We start from the raw sequence: 24,538 nt of genomic DNA on the forward strand, positions 1-24,538 counted from the left end.
TCGGAATAACGTAACCAATTCATTATCCCATTAGAGTTTCTGACTACGTTTCAGGGGGCTGAGTGTAATTATCGATACCACAGGGACCTTACAGTTATTTAAGCTTACCTCAGGGGGGTGTGTGTAATTTACCCTTTATTTTATTTTATTTTATTTAATATATAAAGACAATAAAATGTGTACTCCTAGTTGATTGGACGGTTTTGCTTTGGCCACCGCTCCGTGTGTTTTTATGCTTTCGGCAGACAACAATAATTAATTAGTGTAGATATTATTATTACCGTTAATTTTCTCTAATTTGAAAAGATTAATGTTTTTGAAATGCCATTTTTTACCCATGATAGTTTTAGAAAGGTGAAGGAAATTAATATCTGAATTAAACCAAATGTGACAAGTATTTTTCCTATTATAAAAAGAAAAGAATCAATACAAGAAGGAATTATCGGCCACACAGAAATGTAGAATTAGCAATTTGGCGTCGATTTAACACATGGATGTCGATATCATTGATCATGTGTTAAACAACCGAACTCACCAAAATTAGTGGGTTAGTTATTATCAATACATATGATAGATAGATACTTTTGTCCTGCAAGGGATGGTCTAGTGATTGGAGCATGTGAGTTTGTGTCAATTGATCTAAGTTCGAATTCATTTGCTAATGGTTACTAGTTTGAGTTTATCACTTATTGTTAGCCTCACGTGGTTTACATCTCTCGTATGTTTTGCAAACTACATGTTCTTTTTTTTTTTTGTCAAAGTCCCACATTGACGGCAACTCCAATCGGTGTCTAGTACAAAGCTCAAAAAATCAGAAACCCTAATTCTACCCGAAACACCCAGTTAACTCACCAAGACTCAACTCATCTCCACACGAAGTGTTTGACACTCAAACTCTCTATTCGCAAGTGTGTTCACGAAAACATCAGTGTTCTAAATATCTGTCGGGGCTATAAACCTTTAATGAGGCGGTTTGAAAAAACAGTTTTTTGGCGATGAGGCAGTTTACGGCGGTTTGTGGCGGTTTGAGGAGGGGTCAAACCGATATATCGGAGCAATAAATTGGAAAAAAAAATCTTGTTTTTTTCTTTTTTTTTTAATTAAAATGAAAATAGGGCAGGGTTTTTTTTCTTCAAATTGTAACTAAATTTATTTTAACCAAAACCATGTTTTAATTTATTTACACTAAATCTAAAAATCGATTTATTTCCGATTAATCACTGTCGCACCGATTTATTGTATTGCGGTCCCTAACCGTCTCGGACCCGTTTTTTAGAACCTTGGAAAACATAGAAAAAAGGGTATACGAACAATGTTATCTTTCTCTCTCTCTCATCTCAAGTGATATATCCACAGCCACAGAAGCAACGGTAAAAGACAATAAAGTTGTCTCCCATTTAATGCCCTTCATGTACCACGAGATTTATTAAGGTCGTCGAAAAACGACATGAAAAAACAAAGAACGTACGATAGAAAAAGAGAGAGAGGAGAGAGAAAAAAATTAAGGTTTTGAGTTGATTTTGGCATTGAAGTGACGGGAGAGAATGGTCAAAGTCGTCTTAAACAAAACAAATAGACCGGGTCAAGATTGACCAGTAATGGACCGACTCTGGTATCGGGCTATTCAAGAGAAAAATGAGTGTTGGCCCAATTCACTATTTTGGCCCACAAACTTAACAGAGGAGAAGAATTAAAAAAATAAATTTTATGAATTTATTACAGAACCCGAAATTAAGAAATAAAGGTCAAAGCTTCTCAAAGAAGGCGGGGAGTCGGGGATTTTGCAGAAAACCCATATATAAATCAAACCAGAAACAAAAAAAAAAGAATAAATAAAAAACTTGCCTGCTGCCATTCTTCTTCTGTAAGAATCGTACTTTAATCTGCTTTGACAGCGTCGCCTACTGGTTTTGATTCCATGGATATTGATCCCGACGACATTTTTCGCGACGACGAGGACCCAGATAATGAGTTCTATCAGGTTATAATGAGGGGACAACAGTTCTTTTTTTTTTTTTTTTTTTTTTTTTTTATATAAGAAAATACTCCATTTTGTTATGCTAATAAGGTGTTCGATCAAATGCGCAGGAGAAAGATGCTACAAAGGAGTTGCTGGTATATTTGGTCGATGCTTCCCCCAAGATGTTCTCCACCACTTGTACTTCAGTTAGTATTTTTAATTTCGTTCTGCATGCCCACTTTGGCTACTGTAACCACTGACTTTTACTGTTTTGATTGAATTTTTATTTTCATTTTTGTCTATTTTTTTGAAAATTTTGCTTGCTAAGCGTAATGCGAGTTAATTGCAGTTATATGTTGGTGGGGGGCAATTTATTATGCTTTTCGTTTTGTTATTCTCTGTCATGTTTGTTGTTTTAATGGGATGCTTGTCGATTTGTGGTTATATACAGGAAGAAGAGAAGGATGTCACTCACTTTCAAGTTGCTGTCCGCAGCATTGCGCAATCCCTGAAGACTCAAATAATCAATAGGTCTTATGATGAAGTTGCGATCTGCTTCTTTAATACTGTAAGTTTAAGGCCTTCTGCGTATGATACTTTGATCGTCAGTAATTGAAGAAACTATGATATTGTGGTCTCTTTTGACTTTGATTTGTTTTGTTTTCCTTGAGAAAATTATTCATGGAAGTATTTTTGAAAAATGCGTGGGAAGGGAAAAACAAATAAAGTAATTCAAGAATAATACTATTGAAATATTAATGTACACTTTTTCTTCCGAAACTCCTTGTAGTTGAAGATACTTTACCTCAACTATCATGTACATAATGTTGAGAATTGAATCTTTTGCAAACTAACACAATTTAAAATGTTCAGAAGCGTGACAGACTTACCAACTTATGACAAGAGATTCATGTAAACATAAATTGGTTTTTGTGCTCCATCTAAAACCGAACTTGGTGGACAAAATAACCTAGATTTATGGAGGTCAATTTTATACCGCAGGATTAAAAAATTTATTTGCCGAGTTGAAAATCATGAGTTACGTAGTTCTGGTGGGCCGGTGGCTAAGAAATGCAATATCCGGAAGTAATTCTAGGAAACATGCTTCAAATTGTCATTGAAAACGTGTATTATATTAACAAAGATAAGAATTGCGAGTTTTTATCGCTCGAGTACTTTTATCTTATTTTTATCTTTTATTTACCCGATTTGTAGAGCGAGAAGAAGAATTTGCAGGATTCGAATGGTGTGTATGTTTTTAATGTTCCTGAACGTGAGGATTTAGATCGACCTACAGCTAGGCTTGTCAAAGAATTTGACTGTATAGAAGGTCAGTAGTCGGTAATTTACCAACTAGTTTGATACATTGCCTATGATGCATGTTCTCCAATTTCCAAGCCATGCTACTGTTTCCTGGCCATCATGTTGGTCGAATATATCACATTATCATTGTTCTGGTTTGCATGTTTTTTCTTCTATTTAAGAACTTGAAAATACATGCCCCACAATTTTCATTCATTGAGAGTCTTATTGTTCAGCTACCAGATGCAACTATTTATTCTGGCTCATTTTTTTCTGATTCTTTTGACAGAAACATTTAGTAAACGAATTGGGAGTAAATATGGCATCTTGTCTGCAAGTCGTGATAATTCTCTTTACAATGCTCTTTGGGCTGCACAAGCTCTGTTACGAAAAGGGTATGCTTCTCTTCTTATTCTTCTGCATAGAAATAATATGAATATAATATCTGGAGATGAATATGTTATATTTTTTTTGCGATTAACATTTTCCTGTTACATTTACAAGATATTTATTTAAAATACTGTTGTTGATTTAATTATATACTAGGTCCGCAAAAACAGCTGACAAAAGGATTCTATTGTTTACGAATGAAGATGATCCGTTTGGGAATATCAAGGGAGTGACGAAAATGGATATGATGAGAACAACACTACAGCGAGCCAAAGTAATGTCTCAGTTCATGGACTCGCCACATTTTTGTGACATGTCAAATTTTGAGGAACATGAAAAATGTGCTTTTTTTGTATTCTTTTCAGGATACTCAAGATCTTGGCATCTCAATCGAACTCCTTCCCTTGAGTAGACCTGGTGAAGACTTCAATATATCCACCTTTTATGCTGTATGTTCATGATTGGCATCTCAGTCGAACTCTTTTATATATTTTTGTTATTTTGGTATCTTAGTCAGCTTCTTATTATTCAGGATTTACTTGGACTGGAAGGCAATGAACTAGCTGAGTTTAAGGCCTTAGTAGAGGAGAGGTCTGAATTTACTAGTTTTCCTATTCATTTCCTGTATGCTTCACAGAATCTTGCACAAGTACCAATAATTTGATCCTGGCTTTGCTATTAATCATGTTTTTACATCTTATTTCAGTTTGTTAATTAATCTAGTTGAGGTACATTTTTTTTGTCGTCCAACGTTTCCAGGAGCGGATATTAGTCTGTTGGTGTTCCTTAATATTGAGATGTTAATTTGGATATTGATTTGTTATCTATTGGATTTGATTGGATTGCATTCTTATTTTGAATGTATTAGATGATTATCCCAAAAGGCATTGGCCATGTAGTAAAATAAAATAAAATGATGCAAAGCGAAGGTATACATCCTAATTATTTCAGACCACTGGAGAGACGGGTGTTATTGATTTCGAGGGATGAAAGCATATTCCTTGCTTTTTTAGCTCTCTCTCTATTTTTTCTTGTGTTAATAGAATTCTTCTTATGTTAGGCTTGGAGACATGAAAGATCAGCTAAGAAAGCGAATGTTCAGAAAACGCAAAGTTAGAAGTATTTACTTCATCATTGCTAGTGGCGTGACGATTGTACTAAATACCTATGCTTTGGTGCGTCCAACTAATCCAGGTCTGTTTCAGGTTTATATTTGTTCTATGCATTACCTCAAGGTAAGACATCTCTTATTCTTCGTTTTGCTTTCAGGTGCTATCACTTGGCTTGATTCAGTCACCAATCTTCCTATAAAGGTAGTAAATAATGAGAACTTGTTTGTCTTGAGCCCACTCTCTGCGGAATTAAGACACTATAATGTTAGTTTTAACTTGACTCGGGATTTTAATACCAGTTCTAACATTGATGATTGTGCAGGCTGAGAGGTCTTTCTTCTGTTCGGACACTGGTGCTTTGCTGCAGAAGCCTCCAAAACTTTTTCAGACTTATAAGAAGTGAGGCTCTATTCTCTCGGATATACTTTTTGAACTGTTTAAGGCCTTGATATTATAATAAGTGAGGCTCTATTACACATTTCTCAGTACATTTCCCTTAATACAATCTTCTTTCTCCTCGAATTTGGAAAACAAATTCCTTTTTGTTATACTTCCAACATTCCCAAAGTAATCCAAACATACCTCACACTTATACATTTCCCGAAAACAATTCCCGTAAAACTTCCAACCAAAAAAAAATAGAAAAAGAACAATTTTTTTTTTTTTATAATTAATTGCTTTGAGGATGATTTTGAAACTGGAGTGTCAAGATTCTTGTGTCATGACATATTGAGCAAATTGTAACGGAGGGATTTTTTTGAAGTTCCTTTTACCCCATTGTTCAAAGAGTAAAATTTACATAAAAAAAATTAGCCACAATTAGAATTTAGAAGCATTTGTTCTCTTGGACTTGGGGCATGAACCAAGACTGCTTCTCAGATTTGGTGGATTTAAACATATGCTTTTGGTTTAACGTACATTTAATTCATTACTTTTTATTTTTCATTGAATTGTTAGTTTTGTTTTCCAGTGAGAATATCATGTTCTCAGTTGATGAACTTTCCGAAATCAAGAGGGTTTCTACTGGACATCTTCGTCTCCTAGGTTTCAAGAGCCTGAGTTGCTTAAAAGATTATCACAATTTAAGGCCAGCTACCTTTGTTTTCCCAAGCGATGAGGTTACGTGATCTTTTCCCTATGTATTTATGCTCGACTTGTTTTCAATAATCAACTTCTGAGTGTGAACAATTCTCAAGTTGTAACTCATTCTAACTTTTAACCACAAAACTCAGAACTGCTTCTAGGTTGTAGTTTGCTTGTACTTAGAGCCTTGCCAATTTTCAGGTTCATTTGATATTTGCAATGAATTCTGTGCTAAATATCCCTCGATTTTATTCGATGCAGGAATTGGTCGGGAGTACTTGTACTTTCATTGCTCTCCATCGATCCATGTTGCGCCTGAAGCGGTAAGTTCACTTGACTGCAATTGTCCATGACCAAAGATCACGCATTCCTTAATTTAAAAATTCATTAGGTAACTGACACTGATGTGAATCTCTTTTCTCCCTAAGAGAACACATGTGAAGAAGATTAGAAAAATCTAAATAAAGAAGAAAAGTAGGGTATCGATTGTAAATCTAAATAATGTGAATCTCTTTCCTTAAATTTGCAGCTTTGCTCTTGCATTTTACGGGAGCCCCACAAATCCTCATTTGGTGGCTTTAGTTGCACAGGTAAGACGTTATTGGAGGATGCAGTAATGTGTATTTCAACACATCTATTTTTTTTTAATAATTTTAAATTCGAGAAATATTGCCCCGGGCAGTGGATTTGTTGCTTATTTGACGTTTGTTATCTTCACACTATTCATAAATGCTCGACCTGAAAATTACAATTTTATTTGATATTGTTGAACTGCAGGATGAGATAGTTAGCGCCAGTGGTCAGGTTGAGCCACCTGGAATGCATATGATATATCTCCCGTATTCCGATGATATCAGACCCATTGAAGAGGTAATAATAGTACATCTTCTTACTGCAGTGAATTTCTCGATGGACGAGTTTAACCATTGAGAAACAATATTGTCGGTTTTTGCAGCTTCATTCTGATACGAATCGAGCAACTGAAGACCAAATAAAGAGTGCCTCTTCATTAATGAAGCGTGTCGATCTGAAAAACTTTTCAGTTTGCCAATTCGCAAACCCTGGTAAATTCCCTATTCTAAAATACATTCTCATTCATGCTGCTTTTAATATATATCGACTATTATTCATCTTTACGAAGTCTGAAAAAACTATTGGAGGAAATAAAGTAGAACAAACTAGAGAAACTAAGTCGACACTGAATGGATCAAAAAAACCGAGTCAGATATTTTCTGAGATTTATGCAGCAAGCAATTTAAGAATGCTCGATTCTATGGATTTTAGATAAATTCACTTTATCATTTTTTTTTTTGGCAAAAAATAACATTACATTATTTAAATTTATTTTACAGCATTACAAAGACACTATGCAGTGTTACAAGCTCTGGCGTTGGATGAAGATGAAATGCCTGATATTAAGGATGAAACGATTCCGGATGAAGAAGGCATGGCCAGGTAACTAAGACTTACCGTTAGATGCATTTTCGGTAACCCTCATCGTAATTTATTTTTCTCGTTTTCTTTTTCTGAAGACCGGGTGTTGTGAAAGCATTTGAAGAGTTCAAACTCTCCGTATACGGAGAAAACTACGAACAAGAGAATGAATTGATGGACACGGGGAAAACAAGCGAAGCGTCCAAGAAAAGGAAAGCAGTTGCTGAACATGCAACGAAGGAGTACGCAAACTACGACTGGTCGGATCTTGCCGACAATGGAAAGGTGACACAATCTATGTATCAACGAGTTAAATATAATTCCCGTTAGCTTTATCCATTAGGAACTGAACTTATAACTAATGTTTGGCAGTTGAAGGAGTTGACTGTGGCGGAACTTAAGATCTACCTATCCGTACACAACTTAACCGTCACTGGGAAAAAAGAAGCTCTGATCAGTCGGATTTTGACTCACATGGGTAAATAAATTTCATCGAGCGATGTCGAACTTTTTTACCCGTTCTTCGTTAGGAGAAAGCTGTTTTGTAGTTAAAAAAGCTGCCTTCGGAACTTTTAAACTTATGCGGCCCTTTTGAAAATGAACAAACACGATCGTAGTTGTGAACTATATATATTAGCTCAATTTTGCAAACATGAAGTGAAATACTTCGTTATCTTTTCGTTTTTGAGCCGGTTTTTCTTTGTCGAGAAAAGCACTAATGCAGCAATTATAGTATAGATGTTTATACAGTGCTGGTTCGAATTTTAATAGTAGCAGAAGCTTTCAGCCAGAGGATATAAAAAAGTAGTGTGTTGTGAATAATGCATACGCTTTAAATAAAAAATGAAGAGATTAGCCTGGCAACAAGAAATTATATATATATATATAATTAGTTAAAATTTTATAATTTGTAGCCTTTATTACATAAATATATCTACAGCATTAAACTTATATATAATTATTTAAAATAAATATTATTTTATCTTCGAGGTCTCAAAAGAATTAAGATCCCAAACTCTTGCCTCAAAAAAATAAGAAAAAAGGGCAAATATAAATTAGGGAAAATTACGATTACCCTCCTGAAATAAGATTAAATTATGAAAAGAATCTTTCATCTTTGTTAATTACAATCACCCCTCAACTATGTATTGTCTTACACGTCTACCCTTACGGTGTCAAATTTACCTATTGAAATAGGCGATTTTCGTAAGGCAATACATAGTTGAGGGGTTAATAGTAATTACTCAAACAATAGGGGTTGCTTCATAATTTGATCTTACCTCGGGGAGGTGGCCATAATTTACATATAAATATATAATATTAACATTACAAGTGCGAAACAAACCCAACTCTTGTGTTCAAAGTTCAAACAGGCAAGAGAGAGAGAGAGAGAGAGAGAGAGAGAGAGAGAAAGAGAGAAATTTCCAAATCCCCAACGGCAATCCTTCTCCACGCATACTTTCCGGCGGCGGATCAATTGCAGTAAGTTCGTGTTTGTATATTCCTTTTTTTTTAGTTAATTTTAGTAGAAAAATCGTAGGCATCGAAAACCGAAATATCATCATCCTCTATGATTTTGGTTATTGAATAATGATTTGGTCATAGATTGAGTAGAAATTTCTTTACGTTAACTTCAATTTGTGGTCTGCAGCGTTTGATTCTTTTGAACAGTTACAGCGTTAGAGAAAATCGTATGCAGTGATTACGTTAAAATTAGGTCAATTCTCGGCTGCTTTTGTGAATTTCTAAAGTTCTGAATTTATGATTGTAATGGAGTCTGTAGTGATTGGGGATGATTTTTGAAATATCTTCGAACTCACAAAAGGTCAGGTGTCTGTACCCGAGTTGCCTTCGGCTTAGGTAGGAATACGTTCTCGGTTTAGGGTTTCCCGCTGCTCTTAGGGTTTCCTTTTTCTTTTATTATTTATTTATTAATCTACCTTTTGTTTAAGGATTAGTTAAGTCATGTGCTTCTAGTTTACAGCTTCTGTTTGCCTTTCTGCCTTCCTCGTTTAAGCTTCTTGTTATCTTATTTCACTTGTGGTAGATGTCGTAAAAGGTTCTGCACTTGTTTTCATAAATGTGTGATTTATCGAAAATTAAGTTGATTGTACTGGTATTCTGAAGTTACATCTTGCTTGTAGGGTAAGCTTGCATTTCGATGAATCCCTTGACATTGGTAAAGCGAATTCAGAACATAAACAAACAAGAAGCGAGTTTAGGAATTTCCGAGGACGCATCATGGCATGCAAAGTATAAAGATTCAGCTTATGTTTACGTTGGTGGCATTCCGTTTGACCTAACGGAAGGCGATCTAGTTGCAATCTTTGCTCAGTAAGTTTTTACCTTTTGAATTTATTTTTGAAAGTTAATATGTTGTCCGAAATTGATTTGTTTGGTTAATCTCTGATGTAGATATGGGGAGATTGTGGATGTTAACCTAATCAGAGACAAAGGTACCGGAAAATCCAAAGGCTTTGCGTTTGTTGCTTACGAGGATCAAAGAAGTACTATACTGGCTGTAGGTTTGTTTCTTTTCCCCATGAGTCAATTTTATTTATCAAGATGCAACAAAAAAATATTTTACATGCCTTACTATTTCTTCTGGGATAATATGCAGACAATCTAAATGGAGCACAAATTTTGGGCCGTACAATTAGGGTTGATCACGTGAACAAATACAAGAAACTAGAGGAAGAGGACGAGGAAACTAAGCAGCAGAAGAGGGAGGAGCGAGGGGTATGCCGTGCTTTTCAGAAAGGAGAATGTAATCGTGGAGACAGCTGCAAATTCTCTCACGACGCGCAAGTAAGTTTTTGAAGAATCGGCCAGTGTTTGATACTTTGATCTTCTCTTTTATTAAATGCATGAACAACAAAAATGGAGCGTATCTTTGTTTTTTCGTGTGATTGCCCTTTTCCTTGAACAGTTTCATGTTTTTTGTGTCTCATCCATTATGGATGATTTGATGTGCATATTTTATGCTTCCCGTGACCAAGAATGTATGCATCAGATGATAAGTTGTTTCGTTGGCTTTACTTGGTAGTTTTTTGGTGCTGAGTACTTATTCGACTCTTATATTTATTTTGCAGTTATGCGTATGAGTTGATGAATTTATATTCATTGGAAGACTAGGCTAGATCTCTGTTTTTGCTATTTATTAATGTTTCATAATTTATATTGTTTGCAGCAATATATTTATTGGAAATACTAACACGTCGAAATCTGATTGAACCTCTAAGTACTAGGTAGCGGCCAGCGAGGATTGCAGTTTTATGTCTTATATTGTTTACAAGACATCAGATCAAAACTTTCTACTGAAATATGTATCCATTTGCCAAATGTTTATGCATATATGCTGTCAATGAAATTTGATATTGATAGCAAGTTTTTGGTAGAAGGTAATTTAATTGTTCCCCAAATGTTTGATGTGGAGAGATTTGGGTCATTTTGTTAAAAGGTATTCTCTTTTCAACTTATTTGAATGCTATTAAGGGGGTGTTTGGAAAAGCTTTTGCAAATGGATTATGAGCGTTTTTTGGTTCATAATCAACTTCTACCTTTGCTTCTCTAAAAATAAGTTGTTTTAAGCCATAATCTCAAAAGTATTCAGTTTAATGGCAATTTTGTAATTAATTAGCTGCATAAATATTTTCACGCACTTATACACACTTTATTAGCTGCCTTATTTTCACATAAATCCCAATAACATAACCTGCATTTCTGCACTTTGCTTCAACAAGAATTTCACGGTTAAAAATTACAATCACATGTATTTTATTATAACCTTTTCTTGTCATTGTCTATTTGAGATTTTATATCATTAAAATATGTGTATATTTGTGTGATATACGCATATTTTTTACGAATAAAAAAAATAGTTGTTTGCATAAAAAAGTATCTATATACATGATTTTCGTAAACTCTTTTTAATATAAATTGATTATATATAAATTAATGTTTGTTTAATTTCTTTACTTAATCAGGTATTTGAGAAAAAAAATGCAAAATAAAGTTGTTTGTAAACACTGCAACTTCTGAATTAACTAAAAGTTGATATTGCAGGGTTTTTGCCAACACCCACAACTTGTAGAAATAAGTGATTATTCAGAGCTTTACTTAAATCACCAACTTCTGATTTTACTTAAGCTTTTGCAAATACCCCCAAATAGCATTAAAAATTAAGGATCAACATGCAACTCTTAAGCCATGAGATGTGTCATCAAAGCTATACATTCAGTTCTTTCTAACCTAAATATGTCTAATTCATTTAAGTTGTTTGTTTGCTGTCTGTTTGTATGATAGTTTCAGACTCTGCAAAGTGCTATATGTTAAACTTTGTCTTGATATAGCCGTTAAATTACTCTACACACCCCCGATATCATGTGTATTTACTTTTATTTTGTACAGTGTCTTATTTCCTAGTAGAAGCTAGCAGTTCATTTAGTTCTTTTATTTTATTTTGCTCCGTTCGTTTTTCTTTATTATGGAGATTGATACTTCTTTTTCTATTTTCACTTCATAATCTAGGGGTCCATTTGGATGGAGGGATTTGGGGAGGGATTTGATTTGGGGAATGGATTTGAAATGACTCCAATTTTGGAGTCATTTGAAATCCATCACTATTGCTCCAAAATCAACTAAAAAGGAGGGGTGGGGATTTGAAATCCATCTCAAAATCCCTCAATCCAAACAAGTTCGAGGGATTTGTTATTATGGATTTGAAATCCCTCCCCCAAATCCCTCCATCCAAATGCACCCTAGAATTTGACTCTTATGCAATTACCAGATTCCAATTAATTGTTCCTAAAAGAAAATGGTCTCTTCCTAATTCAGAGAGCTGCTAATACGGGATGGGGTGCTGAGGAAGATAGACACTCGAGACGTACACAGGACAAATACGAGGGCTCATTAGGACATCGGTCCAAAAATACATCACCACCTCCCTCTCGGCAAATTCCTAAACCTAGTGACAGAGATTCTCAATACTCTCGAGCAAAGAGTGATGAGTTCCGCAATAGCTCAAGTACTGATAAAAGGCCGAGATCGAGATATCCAGAGTCTGGGGAAGAACGTGATAGGAGAAACGAGAAGATACCGAGAAAAAACGAGTCCGAGTCCTATCAGCGGGAAGACAAATATCGCAGGGAAAGAAGGGACAGTAGTAGGTAAAGTCGTGATAGAAAAGATGAATGAAATAGACAAAACCAGTGGATTGAGTGCTCTGCGCAATATACGGGAGACAAGGTAATCTACTTAGTTTTTCCTCTAATTCAAGGTTGGCAAAATGGAAGTGGAGTTAACTGTCGGTCCTTTTGCTCGAAAATATTGATAGTTCGAGTGAAAATGACTGCCTCGGTTGTTTTTAGACAATGATGGTTGAAGACCAAAATGGTTGCCCCTTCTTTGTTTTACCGTCATTTAGATATCCTTGTTTCAAAACCAAAGTGTGTTTTACTTCTGTGACAATGTGATTAGTGATGCGTTTTGGGATATGATTACTTGTGAGAATTACTGCTATAGTTATTAGCTTTATGGGCACCAATGGGAAAAATACCTAGATAATTCTGACTTTTGTAAATTTGAGTTTTTAGCAGTTCTAATAGGTTGTGTTGTGATGACATGCAACCCATAAAGAAAATGCTATTTGCGGTTACAAAATTGCTATTCGCGGTTTACAACAAAACCCCTCAAAACTTTTAAAAATATCAAAAAACCCCCTAAAACTGCAAATAGCAAAAAAAAAAAAAAAAAAAAAAATCGAAAATTCGAAATCAAGCTTGAAGAAGGGTTGGGCTTCGATTTTTTGATGTAATTTCGACTCTTTTATGTGTAACATGCATTGGGTAGGTCGATTACGGAACCAATTTCATGTTAAAAAGCCCTACAAATCAATTTGTAGGGCTTTTTTTTTTCGCAAAAACGGGCGTTCGTACACGCCTTGGGCGCCCATCTTGGGCGTTCGAACATTTAAAAAAAAAAAAAAAAAAAAAAAATTTGCACTGGACGCCCAACTCGGGCGCCAAAATGCAGCTTGCACGCCCAACTTGGGTGTGCACTGCATGAATGGGCGCCCAAGTTGGGCGTTTACGCGTTTTGGGGGGTGTTTTTGGATTTTTTTGGAAAGTTTTGGGGTTTTAGTGAAATAAAGTGTTTTTTTGGGGGGTTTTGTTAGAAACCGCAAATAGCAATTTTCAAACCGCAAAAAGCAATTCCCAACCCATAATCCCTCGCCAAGGCAGAAAGCGATTTGTCGTCCCAATAGGCAATAGCCAATGATTTGAAAGTCTTCATTCCTGAGTTCAAACAATTACACCAAAATGCTCCTTGGGACGACTTCGATGTGCTGCAGTTTTGTTTCTCTTTGTGCATCTTTCTTTTTTAGGAGATTATTCCCTCTCTCTCTTTATCTATTGATTTCCGTTTGCCAAAATGCCCATGCTCTTCAGTTGTCGTAGGCAAGTCTCGAAATGCTCTTTCTTGTTACTAGCGCATAACGTTGTTGTTTTAGTTAGTATAGTCCCCCTAGTAAAAAAAAAAAAAACAATTGCCTATTATCTGACCTGAACAGACGGCTCTAATGGCTCCCTAATTTAATTTCTAGAAATCAAGTTATAGTGAGATCACAAAATAGCACATATTTTTAATTCCTATTCGAGCAAGCCTACAGTTGGGGAAAAAAGATGTGCATTCCTATATAAAATAATATGGATTAGATAAATGTTAGGGGGCCGTGCCCCCACCCCCCGCACCTATGATAGCTGCGCCACCGAGTACATGGCAACTGCACATTCATTCTTCAGAACAGGCAGTAGATCACAATTATAAAAAAATATATAAATAATTAAAAAAGATATATAACAGGGCAAAATTAATCACATTTTAAACTCTCCAAAAGTAAAAAAGAATACAATCCAATTCTCCATTCGGCACAAAACTCAACTATGCACCCTCTGCACAGATCAAAACCTCCCAATAACTAGATAAACCAGTTCTCGGAAAAGAAGAAAAAAATCAACGTAGGAACAATAAAGAACCAAGTACGAAAAATTTTAGGACCCCGACCCTCAAGAATAACCAATTCACCAGACGCATGCTATAATTTTATGCATTTTAACCTCTCTTTTGCAAAACTAAACAGAAGAGTTTTCTAACACCTCGACATGGAATTTCCATTTGTATAATGAATAAAAAACTGGAAACTGGCTTCTTCCGATGTAGAAGAGAACCGATTTCCCCATATAAAAGACCATACCAAACCAGTACCATGTAATCAATGACAAGAACCCCCATTTCCCCTAATTCACAACATTGCTTATCTTGAGGAACTTCGATAGAGAAACTGGGACCTGAACGAGACCTTATTATACACATTGACCACCATGGACACCACTTAGAGAAAGAGAGAGAAATACGACGACTAAGACTTTATGGAGAGGGCAAAGTGAGAACCATATCAAGAAGCAGCGGCAGCTGCTGCTGCTGCCGCCTCTGCAACCTTGGCCAGTTTCTCCCTTTCAATCTCAACTCTTCTCTGTTCAGCATGCTGGGCAACACCGTTGGCAAGCGCCTGGTAATGAAAATCGAGCGCCTGTGTGAGGTTCTGGAACCTCAATGGATCTGATGCTTGCAGAGCTACAAGACAGAAATCAGAATTAGGGAATGTAAGAATCCGTGGAGTAATTAAGTGAAGTTCTGCACACTTGCGTAAAATGAAAATTATGCTTATTCTTACCTTGGATGGTGTCCACAAAGAAAACAAAAGGGTCGACATCATCGATTGGTGATTGCATTTCTTCATCGTCACTGATGTCGTCATCTGAGTCGTCGTCATCGAATTCTTCGTCGCTACGGAAAGCCCGCGCCTGTGTATCATAATTAGCATCACGACTATATTAATAAAGGACGTTATACAATAGGTACGAATGTAAAATTTATAAAAGGCAAACTCCAAAAATCGAGTCTGCCTCTACCATTATTGTGGAACATATCGGTACTATTTTCATTTTACAGAATTCACGGAGTATAATTTTGGACCAGTTCTTTTTCAATCAATATTAAAACTAGATTTCACGTGTTACAAACTCATGCTCAATAAAAATAATACCCACCCTAGCAGCCAATCTTTGAAGTCTATTGCTCTCAGCTTCATCTCCATCCTCAACCCCCATTTCTCCGTCAGAATCATCTCCATCATCCTCATCATCAGTTTCAAGATTTCCCATATCATCATCATCTTCAGCAGCTTCTGCCTCCGCCTCCTCCTTTGCAGCCTCTGTTTATTTTGACAAAGTATATAAAATACACACACAAGAAACGGGAAGGAATATATTAAACAAAACTGAGCAATGAAGCACTTTCACTAAATATTTGATAAATGAACTGCACATATAAATGCAACAACCTGCTACTTGTTCCTTATAGGCAACAAGCAGGTCAAGAGTTGACTTGAAAACTCGGTCCAATGCTTCTCCTGGCAGTTGATCAGCAGAGAGAGGGAGCAATGATGTCAACCCTAAGCAGCAAACCTTTTTATCTTGTTCCCTGCAAACAGAAAGACATAATCCCGCGTAAAGATAAATGTTATAAGATGATAAGAATACAGCACAGAAAGCACGAGAACCGAACAAGCGGACAAATGAATACCTCTTAAAATTAGCCTTTGCTCCATTTCTTCTAGTCTGTTGCAACATTTGGAACCATAGGTTGAAAATTTCTGTGGCCACATTAAGTTTTTGCAATATGCTGAGTGTCAAGGATGCATTATAATACAGAGCATCAGCCACCTGTCAAAAGTTATACTTCTCATATTCAGTGCTAGACAACAAACAACATCAACCACTGGTCTCAGCCAAGAAAAAGAATATAAGATGCACAAAAACATATCGTCAACAATGCTCTAGCTAAAGTCAGTACCCTCGGACAAGTGCACCTTTCCTAAATTATGTTCCTTACTCAGTCAAGAATAAATAGCCAGCAAATACTGTATCACACTTGGATGGAAAAATTAGGGGTAAACTCTATCCATGCACAACTTGAAGTAATGCCTCGAAATTCTTTTGAATTCATGAACACAGGCAGACAGAATTCCATGCTCAACATGGAAACTCTACACTAACAGCCAATAATTAATTGAAAATATGAGCTAGTGAACTGTATAATGCACATGCACAACTCTTTGTATTCAAAGAGGCTAAGCATCATCCCCTTAACTTTAGAGGACAAGGGGCCACCGTATGCAACAAGTATAGCGTTCAATGAGTTTAAACAAAAGATAGCAATCCATATCCAATGGATGAGAGAGATTAGCTAGGAAAAGCACTTACCACTTCCACTAAGAGGCATTTCAGATAAGGTTTAGTGGTCCGACGCAAACGCTCCATAGTAATTGTTAAGTAAGGCTCAACCCAACGATCAACCTGTCCCTTGCAGTTTTGGAAAAATACTTGAATGAGCTTAGGTGCTGACTCAATATCACCATCCTCTAGATTTTCATCACGCATGACCTGCATGATTAACAATAAACATTGGTTAGAAAATTCTCACCACCAGTGTAACCTAAATTTAACAAAAAAAACTCACAGATGAAATCATGTCCCACAGGCTTTGCTGGTAATCCGGTTCCTTGCATGTAAGAAAATGTGCAGTGCTTCTGGATATATAGTTATCTAATGGCACCAAAATATCTGAAACTTGCACAACCACACGGCAAGATGTTAAATAGATGATATAACAAGTGGTAACTAACAGATTGCAACATTTATCGCTTAACATTTTCAAGATTCATACATGTGACACATAAATTAAAACAATAGATTCAATCAATAAGCACAAAAAAGACTTTACAGATAAAGAGTGGAAGAGCAAGCAAGACACCTACATAATGGTCAACTCACACTGGCATATTTATGGCAAAAATCTGAGATTAAATCCTAGTCTATTTTGATAGGGTCAAATAGGAGAACTAAACAAATTATAAAACTAGAATGAATTTCAGCAAAGGAAAGGGGTATAGCTAAACATGGCTAATATCTCTTCTAAATCTACATTCTATACAACCATAGTAGAAAATAAATCACATTCAACACCAGAGTTTCAAATAATTGCAAGACATAAACCATGGCTGACATTAAAGAAGCAGAACAAATAAGAAAATACTAGTAGAAGAATGTGACGGCAAGGCAAAGTAGTACTAAGTAAAAGCTTTGTACCACAGAAGTACAAATTAAATGTATTGCACCATACTTGTGAAAAAATCGATCGCCCAGTCACCCAGAGCTTGCATCATTAGTGGCCAAAGACTCCACATGTCCAATGATATAGTGGGGGAGAAGAAAGTCATATATGAGACGATATCCAAAACTTCCTCAAACACTTCTGCAACATTACATAGATGTAGAAATTAGATACATAACAGTTTTGATAAAGATGTCAGACGTTATACTCTCTTTTTAACATTACTAATGCGACATAGGCGGCACTATAAGCTTTCTTGGACTAAATATTTTCCCACCGGTTAACCCACGCCGTATATCAAGTTTACCACATCTCAATTACCAATAATGAAACTTCTAGATCAAAAGCCTAAAACTTATCTGATTGTTTAAAACATTATTACAAACTCAACAGAATGCAATAAAAGTTATGCAAGATCTGATTTCACTATCCTTGCACACTGCAAGCAAAGTCTGAAGCACCAGAATCCTGCACAGTGAACCTTTCTTTTTTTGGCAATAAATAAACATGATGAATGGATAGCTACCTTGTCCATCAGTAGTCAACATCCTGCACATTATCGGCAATAGAGTTGGCTCAATATGTACAAAGAGCTCGGGGAGTCTGCTCACTGACTCAAGGATTGTACTTATGGCGCGCAAGCAACCAACGGCAGCCAAAGCACCAGGATCATCACCATCCTCATCTGCTTCTGCAGAATTCATGCACTTCCAAAATGCAGCAGCCTGAAACTCAAAAAGTTGGTGATTCAAAAGACAACAAATATAATCAATTTCCAGATATCCAAATATTGGTAGATCATTCTCACCAAATTCTGGCATAATCCAAGAGCATAAGGAGCCATCTCCTCTCCAAACTTGTCCACTATTGTCTCAAGAGTAAACACAAGATCTTCATTCTCAACCTCATTCATAAGTTTAAAGAACTCTGAAAACACAATTTCAGATGGAAAAGAAAAAAAAAGTCAGTTAGGACTCTGCTGCTTCATAGAGAGCAAACTGAAAAAACTTTCACATCGATATACCATCCAATAGTTGTGGAAGAATTGGTCTGATTTCACCCAAATCTGTACATAAAAAGAAAATATGTCCAAGTTATTGACGAGTATGAATATTCGTATAGCAAACATAAACCTAAAGCAACATAAGTAGAGAAACTGTACCATTGCAGGCTTCCACAAAAGAGCGCAGGGCAAAGACAGAATCAACACGGACAGGAAGTTCTGGGTCACGCATGCCAGCAACAACACTGTGCAGAGCTCTTCGAAAGTTATTTGGATCGGAGAAAGTAATATGTGCATACTGCCCTGCAACCCAAGCTGCCTAGAAACCAAACCATTTTAAGAAGATCCGAAAAGAACAGATTCAGAAGAAAGTTTAGTGAAAGTATTTAATCAGATAAAAAAGATACATATTCAAAATTTAGCATATACGCATAACAAAAGTAATTCAAATTAAGTTCCCTTTAATGGTGCGAAAATTCTGAATCCAACTGCACTTTTTTACCATCTAGTACATACGCAAATAAGGGGTAACAAATTATGCATCTATGTTTTGAGAACTGCCTAAAAAAAGATGTTGAGAACTGATTATATGCATTAGTTCACTGTGTTTTTAATCAAAGTAAAAATAACAGCAATACAATTTAAAGGAGCTTACCTTAGCTCTAAGATGTCCCACAGGACTGCTGAATTCAGGGAACACATGCTGAACAAGCATGCGCTCCAGCTCAGATTTGTAAGGTTCTGTCTGCTTAAGCTTATCACACAATGCTCCTATGGCAAGAAGAGCACCATCTTTCTGTCTATAATGCTTGTATTCTGCTGCTGCCTCATCATATCTAGTTTAAAAATAAGTACATTGGTTAGCATTGTATAGATATCAAATTATTTAATTCACATGAAGTCAAAATAATGTGATGAGTACCTCTTAAAAACCTCCACAATAAATAATAAGAATTTTTGAAGGTTCTCCTTTCCACGCTTTCTGACCAACTCACTCACAAAATCCATTGCAGCAGTTCTAGGACTATATAAATCCTCAATTATGTCTGAAGAGCATAAGAATAAAATTAGATAAGTAACAAGATCAGGACTTCTGAGATCCAAATAAATAAACAATAGAAGATGAGATTCGTAACACACCATATCCCTTCCTCACATATTCATGAGGATCTTCATCCCACAAAAGTTGATCATTGTCACTGAAGCACATTAGTGGAAAGATGATCTCAAAAAGAACAACATCAAGCCTTGGTTGCAGCTGACTGTACATATTACTTTTCGAAATACTGCATGAAATCATTAGAAACATCAAGTTATCATTAGAAGTGATGTAAATGTCTCCATAAAATATAAATCTATAACTTCTTCATAATGAATGTGCCTGAAACAAAGATTCAAAACTATCAAGCACCAGCTTTTCCAAACTTCAGGTCACTTCACCAGTCAACAACATTATATATACACATTTTACTCCAAAACATCAGGTCGAAAGAAGACTTAAATGTAGCAACGAGTATCCAGACGTTCCTTCTATTATTCTTTTTGATTGATCTTCTAACAGAAAAAGGGTTGCTAGCTCAATAGCATTCACGGGCAAACAAGTGCACAATGCCTTTCAAACATACTAGAGAGCATGAAATAATTAAATGTGGGAATAACCAATTGAAAATGCTGAACTCATTGCAATAAACTTTTGCTCTCTGGTTAGTAAACTCTTGATAATTTCAATAATGAAGTATCCCTGTAAGAAACTAGTGTAGTATACAATCATGGGTTAGTAACATTAATTTTTATTGATTATTTATGGATTTAATATGCTGAGGGGCTTCCTAATATCACCTTTCTGATCTGTTGCTATATATTGAGCTCCATAACGACAATCTAACTCTTCAAATATCTAGCATTTTCTATAACCCTCATATTCACAAAGCATAGAAGTTCATGTATAATATGTTTAATTATTATAGAAGAATCAATGCTCATAAAGGGGGTGAGGGAGGGAATAACAGCAGAAAAATGTATAATATCAAATTGATTAATAAACAAATAATCACATACCTATTGGTGAGGTATTGCAGGACAAGATTGATAACTCTGTCCGGCAGATAGCCACCAACACGGATCACATTCAACAAATTGAGATGGCACTCCAAAATCTTCCCTGCGTAATTCCTTTGGAACACTTGGGCAAAGGCTTTGTTCTCTGGATTTTGAAGTTTCACATCCCCAAACCTGGTAAAAAGTAAGAGAAAGCGGGATGTCAATTAAATCAAGCCATAATCAGAGCAATTAATACACATTGTAAGAAGAGGGGTGAGCAACTAAGAACGTACCGGGTATAAAGGCGATTTAGTATGTGGACTGTCCACTTCTTCACTTTCCACCATCCCCACGATTTTCTCAGCTCGGGATCAGTAGGCTGCCCTTCTGCAGGAACAGGCCTCTCCAATATATTCAAGAAAAGAATCATCCAGGCATTGAATACATTTGCGTCAAACAGCTGTTTTGGAACCTCCAACTGGACGAGAACACGTATATTAGTTGAATAGATGGGGCATACAATTCTTATGCAAGAGCTAGACGGGCAAGACTTGATTAGCTTACAAAAGAACATTTAGTAAAAAAGCAACGATAACTTGGTTATAACCCTGTAAATACGGTTTTGAAAGAAAGGGAACAAAACTTGACAATGAAAGGAAGCATGTAAGACTCAGACTACTTTGTGATGCAAAAGAACTTTGATTTTGACGATGTCTGTGAAAACTGTCATATGCAGGGTCAAACCGCTGATTGCTTATTCCAACCAATTGAATCAAATGCATGCATAACAAGCTTGATAGTACAGAAGTTTCAACATACATAGATTGATGACCAGAATATTTTGCAAATCAGTTTGATCAAATCTGCTATATCAATTGAAGGAGCAGGAATCTGAACAAGCCGATTAAATATGTTAAGCAGATGAGGAAATGTTTCATCGACAATGTGCGAAACCGGTAGTCTCTCTTCATCTGATTTGAACCTGCAAATTGTAATGAATCAGGAGATGAGCACGAAAAAATATTGTCATATGCATCAAAATGCAAGGACTTGATAGAAGAGGAAAAAAGATGGATTTCCAACGGTCATTTAAAATATTTGTGTTGCCTCGTTTCACAATTACTGTTCCTGTCATATGAAAAGAATTCCACATAAAATTTGGCAATCAATAGAAGAACTTTTGCCACCAGAATAACAAGTACCAAAGGGTTCTAACACACAAACGAGGATAAAGAGGTAATCTCCAAACGGCTGTCACAAACAACGAGCTAACATAAATAGCTAGTTCTCTTAGATCGCTTTCAATCCCTGTAGTGTCCTGTTCATTAGCTGTCTCAGTTTCCTTAATGAACGAAGAGAAAGACTTGCTCCCCAATATGACATAAATAAGGGGGTGGCAAGGATAATCAAACACAATAACCTAGACAGCCTTTATGGAATGGGCAGGGCAGTATTTAGAGATTCTATACTAAGGAACAATAGGTAATTCAACCAACACTGTAGCAGATAGAAGTTAGATTACTTCATAAACACTTTCTTATTCATAGTTGACCAGATAAATATACACATGCCTGTTCGCAACCATCAAATGCACGACATCAGAAAGAACTACATTATTTTTTTTTTATAAATCTTTTGACCCAAAGGTGAACTCAAGCCAACTGAAGTCTAATCCTCTATTTCGTAAAATGTCCCTCTCAGCAGTTCTTCAGAGTTTGCAAGACTTAGTCACCCACACTATGACGGCATACGTTCAATCAGAATCTCATATACATTTTACATAATTAATCTTGCGGTGCTAATCATATAAGAAAACCATGTTTAAATAACCCGTAAGATGATTTCTACAGCTTACCTACTATCTAGACGAAATGCATCCTATGCATAGAGAATCACATTCATGTTGCAGGAACTTATACATCACGATTATATACTTGAACTTATACCACTAAAGAGATCTCAAATAGAGAATCAAATGAACTCACTCATATTTTCTGGAAAGAACTCTGTGTACAAATAAAGCTCCATAAACTTGTTGGTCCTGTAAATTATGCTTCACCCAATGCAAAAGAGTCGGCCACTGCTCTGGATAATCCGCATGAACAATTGTTTTCAAGCATTCACCAAGCTGTGCTCTGTTTAGAACAGGAGATGATTTCAACAGTTGGTTAGTTGAAAAATTGTTCATCCAAGTTATTCAAATTATACTTGGCTGGTTAAAGACAGACAGACGCTGTCATGTTGAAAAGCATAGGCTGATAATGATAAATACAGTACTGCTAATGCATGTCAATAAATATGTGATAACTCGCAGCTGTAAGGAAATCTTACTTCCTACACGAAATGTAAGCAATAAAGGGAAAAAAGTTATTAATACCTTAAAAGTGGAGGGACTTGGGACACAAAATTGAGAATGTTCTGTCTCACAACCTCCTTGTCAGCAGGCAAGATCTTTGATTGTTCATCTGTTACAGCAAAAATGCGAAAGGATGTGCATAATTAGGGTTCTTTATTTTTTCGCCAGACCAATTTTACCATCAAATTACAGACATGCCACATCACATTTTAGCTAGCTGGCACAATCAAATTCTTAATTGTCATAAAATGCATAACCATTGCAATAGAGCAAAAACTCCATAAAATGTAGGGGAGAAAATACATGGGACAAATCTAGGGAATTGGAAACCCAATATTTATGCAAAAAAATCAAGAATTTCAATCCCTAGGACAGTCAATAAGAACCTTAATTACATCTTTAATAAATTAAACAAAAGAACATCCAATTAAGTTTTATAAGCCCAAATATCAAACCATCAACTTGTTCAAGAAAATCAGTCCAAAACATCCCCAAACAATCTTGAACCAAAAACGATACTCGTAACAAACAGTGATAAGAAATGTTAATAAGCAACTTACCAGGGTCATGAGGCGCCCAGTTTTTGGCAATGAAGTTCTTGAAAGAAATACTAGCCACCTGTCTGACCGCCATATCACAATTCCCTTCCACTATGATCTGCAACAGCCTCACTAAATGCTGCGGTGCATATTGAAACTGCAGGAATCAAAACACAAGATTAAATTTCAGTTCCACTTGAAATTCGAACAAATCGGAAATATACAAAAACACACATCAATCATATTCATAATCAAGTTACGAGTGATTATATTCCTTTCTGCGATTGAGACTCACAATTCAAGCAAAAAGTAATCTAATACAATCATACCTGATTGAGACTATCCTCAGCCGCTTTGCGCTCACTCGGATTGGGGCTGAGCGCACCCTGCAGGATCACCACCAAGCTCGGAAGATCCATCCCGACTCAACCTGCAATTCTCTCTCTTCCGCAATCGAAAAAACACAACTTCAAGCGATAGATGAAACCTAATCCCCAGAGGAAGAGAAGATTGCAAGGCTAGGTTTCTCTATCTAGGGTTTTAGAGAGAGAAGAACGGTGGACGAGATTGGGAGAGAGGGAGAGACAGCGAAGAATTTTGTGTGTGTGTGTGCGTGCGTGTGTGCTGTAAGTATTTAAATGATTAGGGTTTAGTGAGGGTTGTTAAACTAACAGATATATATATAAAAATATATATATATATATATATATATATATTATAATATATTATTATATTTATTTATTATTTATCGTATATAGTACCAACTATATATATATGCTTTCAATGTATACACTATTTGTCCCGGTCGAGGCACAGGGTCGCGCGCTATACTAAGACGGCATTATGCTGTTAATTGCGTTTGTCAAAGTCCTTAATGTATGTACTTTAAAAAGGAATTAAAATAAAAATATCTGATTTATATTTTAAAGTGTCTAATTCTAAATCAAAAAAACAATTAATTTATGGGCAAATTACGGACACCTCCTGAGTTATAGTTAAATTACGAAAACTCCCTCATGTTTGGGTAATTACAGTCACCCATCACCTATGTATTATCTTACGAAAAGACCCCTCCAGAGGTAA

General features: G+C 35.9%; 3 protein-coding genes across 4 annotated transcripts; 2 read left to right on the forward strand and 1 right to left on the reverse strand.

The window, feature by feature from the left end:
- Positions 1 to 1,428: 1,428 nt before the first annotated feature.
- Positions 1,429 to 7,960, forward strand: KU70 (ATP-dependent DNA helicase 2 subunit Ku70-like protein). Its single transcript, XM_012987540.2, has 19 exons — positions 1,429 to 1,981; positions 2,089 to 2,166; positions 2,412 to 2,528; positions 3,176 to 3,290; positions 3,552 to 3,657; positions 3,809 to 3,926; positions 4,018 to 4,101; positions 4,185 to 4,243; positions 4,713 to 4,846; positions 4,922 to 4,965; positions 5,087 to 5,163; positions 5,735 to 5,882; positions 6,109 to 6,170; positions 6,377 to 6,437; positions 6,625 to 6,717; positions 6,803 to 6,911; positions 7,200 to 7,302; positions 7,380 to 7,566; positions 7,654 to 7,960. The coding sequence occupies exons 1-19, from the start codon at positions 1,919 to 1,921 to the stop codon at positions 7,765 to 7,767; spliced, it is 1,872 nt and encodes a 623-aa protein (XP_012842994.1). The 5' UTR covers positions 1,429 to 1,918; the 3' UTR covers positions 7,768 to 7,960.
- A 652-nt stretch (positions 7,961 to 8,612) lies between these two features.
- Positions 8,613 to 12,792, forward strand: LOC105963163 (RNA recognition motif (RRM)-containing protein). Its single transcript, XM_012987541.2, has 5 exons — positions 8,613 to 8,763; positions 9,426 to 9,615; positions 9,697 to 9,806; positions 9,902 to 10,089; positions 12,118 to 12,792. The coding sequence occupies exons 2-5, from the start codon at positions 9,443 to 9,445 to the stop codon at positions 12,451 to 12,453; spliced, it is 807 nt and encodes a 268-aa protein (XP_012842995.1). The 5' UTR covers positions 8,613 to 8,763; positions 9,426 to 9,442; the 3' UTR covers positions 12,454 to 12,792.
- A 1,347-nt stretch (positions 12,793 to 14,139) lies between these two features.
- On the reverse strand, positions 14,140 to 24,139 carry SAD2 (ARM repeat superfamily protein). 2 transcript variants are annotated; one of them, XM_012987544.2, is made up of 22 exons: positions 23,785 to 24,139; positions 23,477 to 23,612; positions 22,938 to 23,025; positions 22,546 to 22,695; positions 21,380 to 21,542; positions 20,854 to 21,038; positions 20,579 to 20,752; positions 19,661 to 19,806; positions 19,443 to 19,566; positions 19,176 to 19,356; positions 18,680 to 18,839; positions 18,542 to 18,583; positions 18,326 to 18,444; positions 18,044 to 18,242; positions 17,527 to 17,658; positions 16,864 to 16,967; positions 16,608 to 16,787; positions 15,928 to 16,067; positions 15,686 to 15,825; positions 15,393 to 15,556; positions 15,017 to 15,146; positions 14,140 to 14,916 (listed from the first exon to the last, which is right to left on the reverse strand). In XM_012987544.2, the coding sequence occupies exons 1-22, from the start codon at positions 23,872 to 23,874 to the stop codon at positions 14,738 to 14,740; spliced, it is 3,126 nt and encodes a 1,041-aa protein (XP_012842998.1). In that variant the 5' UTR covers positions 23,875 to 24,139; the 3' UTR covers positions 14,140 to 14,737. The 2 variants fall into 2 exon arrangements, with proteins under 2 accessions (XP_012842998.1, XP_012842996.1); XM_012987542.2 differs by having other exon boundaries at positions 16,864 to 16,973; positions 23,785 to 24,109.
- Positions 24,140 to 24,538: the final 399 nt, after the last annotated feature.

The sequence above is a fragment of the Erythranthe guttata genome, chromosome 14 (assembly GCF_056151865.1).
Source record: "Erythranthe guttata isolate IM_541 chromosome 14, IM_541, whole genome shotgun sequence".
NCBI classification, from domain to species: Eukaryota; Viridiplantae; Streptophyta; class Magnoliopsida; order Lamiales; family Phrymaceae; genus Erythranthe; species Erythranthe guttata.